Source organism: Amia ocellicauda, chromosome 10, assembly GCF_036373705.1.
Source record: "Amia ocellicauda isolate fAmiCal2 chromosome 10, fAmiCal2.hap1, whole genome shotgun sequence".
In the NCBI taxonomy this organism is placed as follows: domain Eukaryota; kingdom Metazoa; phylum Chordata; class Actinopteri; order Amiiformes; family Amiidae; genus Amia; species Amia ocellicauda.
In genome coordinates this window covers 22,728,804-22,741,752 of record NC_089859.1, presented here as the reverse complement: position 1 = coordinate 22,741,752, position 12,949 = coordinate 22,728,804, and the positions used below count along the sequence as shown (strand labels likewise).

At 39.0% G+C, this 12,949-nt stretch overlaps 1 protein-coding gene across 1 annotated transcript in view; it reads right to left on the bottom strand.

The window, feature by feature from the left end:
• Window positions 1-12,949, bottom strand: part of LOC136760251 (histone deacetylase 9) — a 113,555-nt gene that overhangs the window by 16,696 nt on the left and 83,910 nt on the right. Inside the window, exons 20-24 of the mRNA XM_066715561.1 lie at window positions 12,138-12,193; window positions 11,776-11,863; window positions 7,296-7,415; window positions 6,897-6,994; window positions 1,699-1,817 (exon numbers count right to left, since the gene is read on the bottom strand). Coding sequence (XP_066571658.1) covers window positions 1,699-1,817; window positions 6,897-6,994; window positions 7,296-7,415; window positions 11,776-11,863; window positions 12,138-12,193 — 481 coding nt within the window. The remainder of the gene's footprint in view (window positions 1-1,698; window positions 1,818-6,896; window positions 6,995-7,295; window positions 7,416-11,775; window positions 11,864-12,137; window positions 12,194-12,949) is intronic.

Below are 12,949 nucleotides of genomic sequence, written 5' to 3'. Positions count from 1 at the left end.
AGAGAATCACAACACTATTTCTCTATTGTTTAGTCTTTTTGGAGAAAAATAAAATGTGGGAAAACAGCGAGGGAAAAAGATAAAACCAATAACAAGTCTGTATATAACTACTAGAGATGAATAATACAAAATAAATATGTTTGATACTTTTCTTAAACCTCACAACAATAAATCAAGTCTCTGACCTTATTTATATCTGATTCACAATATCTGTACAGAGAAAAACAACCACTATCTTGGAATAGATCACAAGAAGAGTATCCTAAAATCTTTATTTTGATATATTTAGTTTCTGCTACCTAAAACTCACCACAGTGTGAGCTCAATATGCAACATTATGCCATTCAGTCATGCTTTTACAACCCAAAATATATTGATTATTATATATATTGCTTTCAGGTTTATTGCTGAATTCTCTTGCTGGGGAAAAAGAGGAAATCAGGTTCTGAAGTATGGCCCTGCTGTAGGGAATTCTGCAACTAGAAAATTAAATTAGACCTGGAATTTAATAACCCTTGAATCTTCACGATTATATTTAAAACATAAAGAAGAAGAAGTAAAACAAATAATCATATACCAATGGTAATGAAGTCCTCAAATTGTCATTATAGCCCTGGCAAGCGCCCCATGGTTAACACTAGGCAGCCTATTATGGCACAAGGCACCATGGCACTTTGAGAGAAGAAAAGATAGCGCTTAATAGACCAAAAAACAGATGGTCACTAATCACCCCATGTGGCTTAAACACACAACAACAAACACGGGAGACGCCTCACCTTCCCCCTGTCTGTCCCTGTCGAGATAGTGAGCCACTATTTAGGGTTATTGCATCCCTAGCCCTCTCTGTGGCAAGCTTTTGAAGTCCATGGTCGTGAAACCTTATGTGAGAATACTGTTACAGATAAGAAGTGTTTGTGTAGCGAAAATATTAGAAGCACAGTCCGTCGAAGCTTTGATGCTTCAGAAGGAGTCACAAATCCTCCTCCAATCTATTTTCTATCTATTATCGAGAGCACGAGAGGCTGCTTAGGGGAGTCCCGTTGTCTTATTACACAATTAGAAAGCTTTCCGACTTTGGGGATTAACTGACTCTGATCACAGTGATGACAAATAACAGTACCAAAGCTTGATACAAGTTATAGCAATTGATTTCCATGCCTGTTCAATAAGTAACAGATTCCTGGAATGAGAAATAGTAATGTATATGTGGGGTTAAGTGAATAGAAAGGTCAATTTGTGTATTTCTCTTTGCATACTCACAACACACGGTATAGGTTGCATAACAATTGCATGCAAGTTACACTGAAAAACATATTCACTTGTAATGTGGATATATATTTATATAAATATATAAAGAAGTTAAATCATAAATAACAAAACAAATATGCATTTTAAATATTTCAACAATTAAGCTTATTTATATATAATACTGTATATGTGTGCAAAATATTATAATTTTAATTAACTTTTGCTATGTGTAGCCTCTAAATTCACTTCTTCATATATCTGCAGCTGTTCTATATTTCCAGTAACATTCTTTAGTGGTTTATAACAGATGCTGTAAATTAACCCTTTTAGCAGACATTTGTGTGCATTAGACTAAGAAACTTTGTGTATCATCTTATTTTTTCTCGACACTGTAACAATCTCAACCAGTTTTTTTATGCAAGTCAGTTTAGCAAAGAAAAGGGGGCTTACATTTGGCTGTGACTTTGTACCCACCCAATGGGGGGTCGTGACCCTCTACGGCATCAAACCCAGCTGACACCAGCACCACATCTGGATTAAACTCGTTGGCAATGGGGAGGATAACAGTCCTGGGGAGGAAATAACACAGTGCTTTTAATAGCAATGGCGAACTGACAGAAGTGCAATGGCATTTACAGTATGTGCAGAGCGAAACAACAAGGAGAACACTGACTAACAGGTTGGAAACACCATCAGGTCTTGGTCACCAAACATCCTTTGATTCGATTTTGTTTTTGTTTTTCGGGTTCATCTACAGCTTCCAATTTTTTTCCTTCCTTTTATTGACGCATTCCATTGGATCATGTCACCCCCAGTCCTCATTACATAATCCGTACGACATAAAACTCAATTCGTAAGAAGGCGCAGAATTATAGGGTTTGCGAGAGTCTTTAAAGCTCTGAGAGAGAGCTAATTATGTGGACCGCTTGCTGTGAATCCAGACAGTATAATTATGCAGCCCAGGGTTATACCTATTCTTCTGGTACGTTAGCGAAATGGTGATTCTCTCCACTTTAATGAAGGCAGTGAACTACTTTTAAGTGCAGTGAAATTGTACCGCAAAGGCACAGAGGAATTAAAACACTGTACTGCGTTGGTACACATACCAAGCTAGCCATATCCTAATGTTATGCTGTTTTTGTACTCAACAATCTAGTACTAATGATTCCATAGATGCTATTGTAGTGTGAAGGGAAAACTCACGCTAGTGTGGTCTGCACCAAAATTGCTGTAATTAGGCATTTAGTGCTGCTGTATGAAGAGCCCATTACAGCGAAGTACCATGATAATTACAACTTTTTTCCTGTGTTACACTACATTAACTCTCTAAGGGCACATCTCCTTGTAAAGGGTGTACAGTGTGGGAAAAGTGTAACTGTCCCAGCCTCCCTTTTGACAAAGTTTTTTTGTTTTGCTTTTGTATATTCCTGCCTTTCATAGGTACTCTTGACCTTTGATAATCTTCTTCAGATTCTTGTTATAATCAGCTAGATTTGTATTCAAATCAATCTAAGCTTCTACTGGTCCGCATTTTTTATTTGTGTTGTTGCCATAGTAGCACTGAAGTTCGAATATGAAAGTGCAGCAATTCTTTAATTTGCAATTCACATGTTTACGGATCTCCACAATAAATTCAACAGTGAGCATTAATCAAAACCAAACTGAAAGCTAAAAGCTCCTGTTCTGCAATTTGAACGTGACTCACATTAAAGGAATCTTACATTTCAATTTCGATTTTATACACTGTGTACTTAGATAGTGCATGCATTTGATACATTGTTAGGTGACATTATTGAGCACATTTTACTTTCAACAGGTGTCAGGAAGAATGCCCGCCCCCCTGCCAAAACAAAATATCGTCTGCAAGAATATTTCAAATTCCTGCACCTGACTCTGGTATTTGGCGTCGCATAGTAAAATCCCGAATTCATCACAACAGTTGCTTGCCTCTCTGTGCAATAAAATAACAAAGGCGCAGTCTTTGAGGCTTTGAGGTACCGTGAAATTCGGTGGGTGGTAATTTAATGCAAATAATTCTGATGCAAAACACAGAGGCGGAACGAATCCCTAATTACACGAGCACATCAGCAAGACATGACTGTGGAATTATGAGGTGTAAAGCAGTGCCAAGACAGAGAGCTGTGGAAATGGACTCCTGTGAAAATAGGGCTTTTAGGTTGAAGGGAGCAAATGAGTTACAGGAGGTGTGAAGCCTCTCTCTCTCACCACTAAATTAATGTAAACAATGCAAATGTTGTATTTGCATAATGTCAACAACAACAACAACAACAACAATAATTATAATAATAGTGTGAAATTCAATAATTATCCTTCAAATCATAAGCAACCATCTAAAACCTTGACTTTTACCTCAAATTGTTGTTGTAGAAAATGTAAGGGAATCGAATTCAGATTCCCATCCCGGATACAAGAGGTTAATATCGATGTTTGAATCCAAAAGCAGCACTGGTTAGACAGACTACACAATTATGTCCAGTGCAAACGATCTATATACGATCTTATTTCCCATATGCATGACTTGAAACCTTTAATCTTGTTCTAACTTACCAAAAAAAACCTGAAAAAAAACATTGGCCTGGGGAAAAAAAATCTAATATAAAAAAGGAAGGTTTCTAAGAAATAAAAATGAAATAGAACATGATGTTGGACCAACAATGCTTCCTGCAGTTCTGCAGGGGAAAGTGTTTTCGTGATAGGTCGAGAAACGGGGCAGGTCAGGAAAGATTACGATGACATCACTGGGGATCAGCTGGTGCAGACGTTTCTTTTATACATATATATGTGTGCGTGAGAAATAAATAGCACATTTCAAGATACCGTTATTCCTTATATTCACCATCATCAGCATCTTTTTAAAGCACATTTATATTTGCCTCGTTACTTATCTGCATAAGACATCAACGAAGAGTGTAATACGATGGAAATCAACGAGGCGGCTAATCCAAATGAGACATAGAAAGTCACATGACACAATTTTATATAAAAAACATCCGATATTTAACCCAGTGGAAAGAATATTGAACCTTTGGATTAAACCTGCGAAACTGATCGACAGGAGTGCGTCAAACAAACCGCGCTTGCCAAGAACCCCACTGTACCAGTTATATAACGAAGTCAAGGCAAAACATGAGAGAGGGCACTTCTCTCACACTGTAATGTTTTGGAGCGGCCTTGAATGTCTCAAAGTGAAACTTTTTTGGCTCCCTCAGATGACCTTTACCCCCGGCCCAAAAAGAGCTGAATGTCGATAGAAAACATATAATGGCTCCTTTCCTGTGCAGTAAAGTCAGCAATAAAGCTTGGTAATTAAGGTAACCAGGGAGACCCAGCCCAGCAGGCCAGTGGTGTGGTGAACACTTTCAGAACTTCAAACAATATCAAAGTCATGGAGCCCGGGACCGGTGCAGCCCTGGTTTGAATTAAGCCCCACTTCCACACGCACTCTTCAAATCCAAGCTCAAAAAAAGAGAGAGAACGAGGAAAAAAGAAAAGAACTTGCAATGCCTTCTGGATTTCATTAGAGCCAATTATCTTATCTGTTTCATCTCAAGCCTGACCCTCGGGCTGGCAGGCAGCTAGTCAGGGTTTGTGGTTGTTTTAGAAAGCCTGCAGCCAGCCAATGGCCTGAGGACCTGTTAATTAAAACACTGTTGCCCCCTGCCTCTAGTGATTAAATATTTTCATGCTTTTGTAAATAATTTTTCCATTCTTAGCCCCAGGCCTCTAAGGTCCAATATATGTGCAATTTATTTTGTTTGTCAGGAATACTTTTTGGAAAGAGCGCTTTCACTCAGGGCTTCTGTTAGCATTTGCATTGTGATGGATTTTTTCCCCCCCCCCCAATTTTTTTTTCTTCAGCTGTATTTTCAAATCGTATTTGGTGGAAATTGAAGAGTGCTTTATTTTTAATCCCTGTTTCAATCACATTTTTAAACAAAAGATGAAAAGGGACTCATCCTTCTTCAGTGAATCATATAATTGTTTGCATATAATTTGATTAAATACATTTAGTTTTAATTCTGTATGTTGTTAACATGATTGGCACAGGTATTACAAGGGAGACAAAATGATATAGTTTTGCTACAAAATTCAGAATTTGTATGGATATGGATTAACTAGAAATACATTAAAACATCATAAAACTGATGTGATTAGTATCACAATTCTTCCTGGTATATTTTCTAGATTGTTAATACTTTGCTATTTATGAAACGCACATTTTCTGTCTATTCATGTTGCCACAAAATAATGCAAATCTGGATTAAGTCATAATCAGGTAAACATGATTTAATCGTGAAGAATACAGAGCCCTGTCACAGTTCCTGGACAGTTTTTATGAGATTATAAGTCTGATTAACACACACATCCATTGCCAGATTTTGTGTTTATATAAAACAACAAACAACACAAAACGATGCATTGTTTTTTAAGTACTGTGTATGTTTTAAGGGTACTGGTTTTATGTTCGTATTACAATGTTTACATCTGCAGATGTTCTCGCTCCACAGAGTGACAAGTTAAATCACTGAACAGATGCCTCCCACTTTGCTCTATGCGTCGTGCATTCAGAAACATATTTGCGGTATTCAATTAATTAGATATTCAATATTTACAGTAGCCTCCACATTGATTCCGAGCTTTGATGAAATGTAAATAAAGTTGATTAGCAAGGAAATGCGGATGCACACAATACACAATTAAAAAGTGAAGAATTGTACGAATACCAATATTGTAGTCATGAGTAGATGCACAGATACTTGTAGATACTTGTTAAACATTATCCACCTCTCCAGCAGGGCCATCTTGTGCAGCTCGTGCTTGTGGACAGCTTTCTTCAGTTCAGACCACAAATTGTCATTGGATTGTGGTCTGGAGACGGTGATGGCCAATCAGGGGAGTTGGTTTTGTGCAACATAAACCACCAACTCAAATATGTGGATCTCTAGCATGCAGGAAAGTCCGATTGTGACCAAGAGTGAGCTTCTTGTCCGAAGGCACCAAGTTTATTGGCTAAACTATCCTGGTGTATATTGGAACCCATCCATCCCTCAATTCTAACAAGGGCACGAGGACTTGAGGGCACCAGAGCAAGACAAATCCATCTCACTATAGGCACGACGTCCTTCCCAGACACACAGGTCAGTGTGCTTCATTTTTTCACCCTACATATACAGCCAGCGTGTGTGCCATAGCTCACAGAGGCTCAGTGAGACCAGCTTTGATTCACAAAGGCCATTGCCTACCTAGTTCTGACCTCAATCCCATAAAAAACAACCTTTTGATGAACTGGAACAGCAGATAAGTAGGAGACCACAGATATGAACTTATCGCACTGCACTAGACACAGCCCAGCGGGGGGAATGGCAAGGTATTCCTGCATCCATCTATCAAAGGGATTACAGGAAATGTCAAGGTGGAGCTGTTTTTGGTATTTCTCCATTGTCCTGGTTATTTTCTAATATAGTGAATATGTCAATGTATGTGATGAAAACACCCAATAGGCTTTGAAGTGAGTTTTTCTGCTTAGTACCAACATTGTCTTGCTGGAAATGCCTCTGTGGATCAGCCAGGACTGGTGCATGACTGTTATTTACCTTCGTCACACGATACAAAGCAAACGTACAGACCTGAAAGCCATGAGGTATTCGACATCTCCCATGGGTGGGTCCAGGCCACCTGTCCAGGCAATATTGACATTGTAGCCTTCGCCAGCGCCACTTCCACACTGCAACACAGGGAAACACCAGGGCAGGAATAACAACAAATACTCAGGCTTTTGGCAGCAGTCATCAAAGAAAATGTGAGGCGCCCCCTTCTCTGGGCCTGATGGGGGCTGCTCTGCCTTCTGCACTTGTTCTGGTCGGCGGGGGAGGGAGGGCCGGGGTCCCGTGGGGTGATTTCCGTAATTGGGTGCAGTTTTAAGACGTACCGGCGCAGGGATTGGGAAAATGAGACGGGATCGAGGGATGCCATTTCAGCAGAACAGCGGAGAGGAGGGAGTGGGGAGTGAGAAACCGAAAACTCACCTCATCAGGGGCTCCGCTGCCCGGGAAGAAATTCCCTTCATCGTAGCGATGGAGGGAAACGTAGAGGACGTGAGGGTCACTAAAGAAGGCCTGCTGTGTTCCGTTGCCATGGTGAACATCCTAAGGGGCCAAAGAAAACAAATGACAGATACAATAATTTTTAAAGGTTTAAAAAAAAAAAAAAAAGGGGTAGCTTCGGCCTTCTCTGTTTCACCCTCTTCTCCCTCTCCTTTCCCAGCCCCCCACCAAATAAGCCCCCTGCCTTACCCCACCCCCCACACTTCCTGAATGCTTTTTGGGCAAATTACTCCTTAATGCGCTCATTTTTTAAACGGGCTTCTAAAAATCAGGAAACCACAGCTAGCGTGCCCTGGAGACCCCAGATGAGCAGTCATTGAGAAATCCCAGTCCTTTCTTCTACAATTATATATTTATACACCAGTTCTTTGTACTGCGAGTCCTAGTGATGGAATCTCGCATCCTGTTTTATGGAGGAATTTTATGACTTATTAACTGCCAACAGTTCATAACCCCTCGGGCTCAATTAACTTGGCTTTCTTGGCCCCCAAAGAAATGCAAATGTTTAATTTGGACAAAAAGAAAAAGAAAAGCCTAACTGAACATATTTCACAATGTATAAAACTTAATACCCAGCAGGGCAGGTCTGGCATAAACAGCGACATGAAAGAAGCGTCCGCCATGGCCGAGATGGATACATGGACATACAAGAAGTATTTGAATGATCGGTATCGGCGGACTTCCACCTGTTTAACCTGCACAGCCACACACTGGGTGTCATGGACTTGTTATAACATGCTATTCACAGATCCCTGCAATTTTATATTGATCACCGAATCTTATACCGAATCGTCCAGTTTTCCCACAGTCCTTCAACGTCCGTGGTTTAAATATCAGTCTGATGGATTCTCATTTTGCCTTGATAAGCTTGGGAAGGGGTTTCTATTGGTCTGTTAATGTTCTGGCACTTCCAGGAACTCGGGTAATTGTTTGAAGATCCTAGGAGATGTTTGTGTCATCAGGTACTGATAGTTATAGTCCTGTTATATAATTATATAGTTATAATAAAACACAAAAGTAGCCAAACATCCCTTTTCTTAATAGCCCTTCTCTGCTTAATGGTACGTGTCAGATTCAAACCTTACTAATGGAACAAATTATATGTTTCATTGACTGTGTAAAAATACAAAAAAGTCTGGAGTTTTAAATAAACACACCCTGATGAGCCCAGCCTGGCTCCTTCACGTTGGTTCGCTAAAACAAATCTCATTTAATACTTGTTCGTCATGTCAGGGCAGATGATGGAGATTGCAAATGAAAATAAATTACAGCGGCAGTGTGCTCTGAAGACATTCTCGTTAGAGTATTATTTATTTTCTGTTCAACCTATGCTGGCACATCAAGCCATATTTAAAATGACTACAATGTTCTCATTTGATACCAGGGTCACTTCAAAGCGAACACAAATAAATATATCTTATGCGGACCTTCTGCAAATCTGACTGTAGGCAGTAAGTTCATTTCCCAGAAATCTGTTTGGCTCAAAGTACAAACCACTGTCCCAAGCATCAATGAGGCTGGCTCAGTCACGACAAATAAACTTAATGAAATATAATCTTCGTGCCCTCAGAAGTCTTTGTTGTATTTTGTTGTTGTTGTTGTTGTTGTTGTTGTTGTTGTTGTTGTTGTTGTTGTTGTTGTTGTTATTTTTTAGAGCAAGAAAAATAATAAGAGATTGAGTTAATGTGTGTCTTCCACTTTCTTACTATATATACATGTGATTCTATAAGTTTGCACCTTTTCTTTATAAATATAATATTTAAAAACTCATATATATATTTTCAAAAGCTTGCATTGCCTTTGTAGTTATTTATGAATATAGTTTAATTCGTGGGTCATATTTCATAGAATAAAACACTCATTCAATAATTTTTCACACATTTATTAATCAATAAAATGTATTCTTTTTCACACATAAACTAATCAAACTGTTTTTTTCTAGTACACTATACCATTTTACCATATGAATTCTGCTGGCTCTGTCTCTCGTTTGGACCTGTTCCACTCTGTGACTTTGTGATCGACCGAAAGAACAGAAAAGGCTTTAATACGATTGAAAGCTGGAAAGGGAAAATCTGCGGAGGTTCATCTGGCTCATCATCACACAGGGACCCCTACTAAGCCAGCCAGCTTAAGTTCAGCTCCCCCATCCCGGGCTCTGTTGCTCAGCTCCGCCAGCTGATTAGGATAATTAAGAGGAATGAGTTGCTAGCTGACTGCAAGAATGGAAGGACATCGACTGATCGCAGCGTCTCCTCCATTCATTTGTCATTGAAAAGGAAAGCGATATTTTAATTAGCCGTACCCAATTGGACAGACAGGAAAATGGAAATGGCATAAAGGAGCGCAGAGAACAAATCATGTGTACGTTTGAAATAACAACATCCAGGCATCACAATGTTTTCATTTAATTAAATCAGCAAACTTTTAACACCCTGAAAATCATTCTTCCACTTTATTTTCCCCATTACCGGCTCACTTTTATAACGTACGTCACTGTTTTTTTGGAGGGCTTTGGCTTTAAGTGTATCAGCTGTTAGAAATTGAACAGCAGGATACAATTTGATTATAAGGTTTATTGGGCTGTCACGTGTTCCTGGAGAAATCCTATCACACTAGTCCCTAAATTTTTTATCACTCCCCGCAAAATAATAAATAAATAAATAACTGACGCCAGATGTAACTGATTAGAGTTTGATGCCAGAGTTCATTTCCTGCCTATGGTTTGTCAGACAACCTATTACACCTTCTCAGGAACCGCTGGCAAAATAAAAGCGGTGCTCATAAATCAATATGCAAGTGTCTTCAGGTGTCAATATAAAGAGTTTAAAGTGTTTAGAACCGTACAGGTTTAGTTTGGGAGGCCAACCTCATTATTTCAGCTCAGGTGCAGCTTGTGTGAATATACATAACATTTACATTATTTTAGTTTCAAAAGCAGGGCACTTTTTAAACTCCACTGTGTTGCTTGAAGCACACTGCTGATCTGTAAATGTTCTGCTCGTCAGCAGTTCTTGTGACTCAAAGACCCAACACAACTCCGAGTAAGTAAATAAACACAGAGGAGGAGAACTCTGTGAGACTATGTAAGTTTGAGTTTAAGTAGACTATGCTAAGAAAGTTGCCCAACAAAAGGAAATCTACAAGAACAGGTGTGAGTGGCATGTTTTTATAAAGACAAATATCTATGATCTCTATAGGTAGGAGAATTTAAACTGACAATTACCTGTGTGATATTTTTATGGTAGAAACAACCCAAGATGTTGTAGACATTTTTATATGGTCCTAATGGCCATGTGGTATTGTTTCCATTGACCCCATACTAACGCACAAGGTGTGAGACACCTGTGTACCATCCAAACCCACCGAAAGCTTGGCTACACTATTTTCTTTGAGGCTTTCAGCAAAAATACAATTCTGCTTCCTATCATTTTACTATTGTGGCCTACCTTCAAGAAATGTAACAGTAGGACAATGCTTGTGTTATAATGTTATTTACTTATTCCTTTAATTCATGAGGAAAAACAACAACAACCAAAACTACCCATAATGCTTCAATCTGTAATTTGATGTTTTTGTTCATTGTGTTTTGAAGGTGATGATAGACTTTGACCCCTAGGGGGAGGCTGAGCTTTATGACCAGGTTTGTTGTTTTTAAGAAAATCCATGAGCTTTGTAGCTCAAGTCTTTTTCTAATTTTTCACTTAAAGAAAATGACATGCTTCGCTACATAGCAGGGCACGTCTTTCGTGTGGGCTGACTAGCTCTACAAGGAAGTAGAAACTTTGTGTAAATTAACTAAATATAAATTCTGTAAAGTACGACTGAATTATGTGTAATGGCTGCCGATTTGTTTGATGTAGTTTCATATTGACGCACAACCATAATTCGACGCACCCAGCCTGCTGAGCAGAAGGGTTTCTGAAGACAAACAGGATCAGACCGCAGAACGGGCCGTCGAAATGATCCGAGTCTGGCAGACACGAAGCGAAGGCTACCAGGAAGCCCGTTATTTTCAATGCTCTCAGAGTTGATTTCATTGAATGGGGGGATATTTCATAGGACAGGTGCTAATGAGTCATCCACACAAAACAAAACAAAACAAAACAATGAAATAAAATAAAGGAATACGTGAAGATTTAATTGAAGATGTAGGTTAACATTTTTTTAAAATGTATGACAATATGATTTTGACCATAATTAACCACCATATTTCTTATTTTTCATAGTTTATGCAGGTGGCAATAAACTAGTTTCTAGACCTGTTGGAAGTTTTAAATAATTAGCAAAATCTGAACTCAAGAAATGTGGCCATGCAGTGACGCAAAATTGTATCTGAAGGCCTTTACTAGTCATGTGACCTGTGACGGACAATTATTTTGAATCCAAAGAAAATACATACCCAGTCAACGATTAAAATCCGGTTGATATTAAACTTTTGCCTCAAGTGCTTGGCAGTGATTGCGATCGAATTAAAGAAGCAGAATCCCCTGCGGAATGGAGAAGAACAGAAAATTAAGAAAACAAATCAGCAAAGGAAAATGATCATAAATAACGTTCTGGGTGATTTATTTATTTATTTATTTATTTATTTATTTGTAATGTTATATGATCTCTGAGGCCATAAATCTGTTTCTGGGAGAACCTCAAAAGTCTTTTTTTTCCCCATCTGCTCATAATTACAATCCACCAGAGGTTGAAACTGGGCAGGTGATCGCTGGTTAAATCGGTGCTCTGAGATGGACTGTGTTCTCCGGTACTTACATGGCTGTGGATTCCTCTGCATGGTGGCCTGGGGGCCGAACAATAGCAAATCCATTCTGTAAAAGCCAGAAGCATTTCAATTACAAGGCTGCTCGGTGGTACTGGGTGCAATTCACACATTATACGGCTAATCTAAAGTAATGGGTTACATTTGAAAAAAAAAAAAGGTAAAAACACACTAAATCACTTCCATACATGAAAAGTAACTTCACACTTGGACTGACACATGCTACAATAAACGTTATTAGGTTTTACAGAAAGAGGACAGACAAAATTACTCATAATGCATGATTATAAGTGACTCCTCCTTATTCGTTTAGGGTGATATGCACTCAATAAGATCTCAGTAGGGAATGGTGTGTTGTGTATAATCACACTGGGATTACAGACGTGTCACATGCTGCTGAAAACATTGTGATTACGCCATAAAGTGTTTTCTTAACATGCATCTGTCTGTGAGATATTATATCATAAGTTTGAGTTTATTATTAAGAAGGAGCATGCATTGATTTCCATGTCATGACTGTTTATTTCCTCTTCTGTTATGATTCCCTTGAATTCATGTGCCACAATTATTTTCTCTTCCTACAAAAAAAAATAAAGCCCACCCCTTGTTTTTGTCTCTCTTTTTTCACATTTCTAGATGGACGTCATGAAACGTTTGGGAGAAAATAAATACGGCGCTGCTGCCTTTTGACTTTAATGCCTCCGTGTTTAGACTGCCATTCCGCTCCACGAGAGGAGCATTCCTGCGCCCAAACACTGGGACCGCCCGGCCGAGTGATATACACTCCGCCTTGCACTGTTTCAAG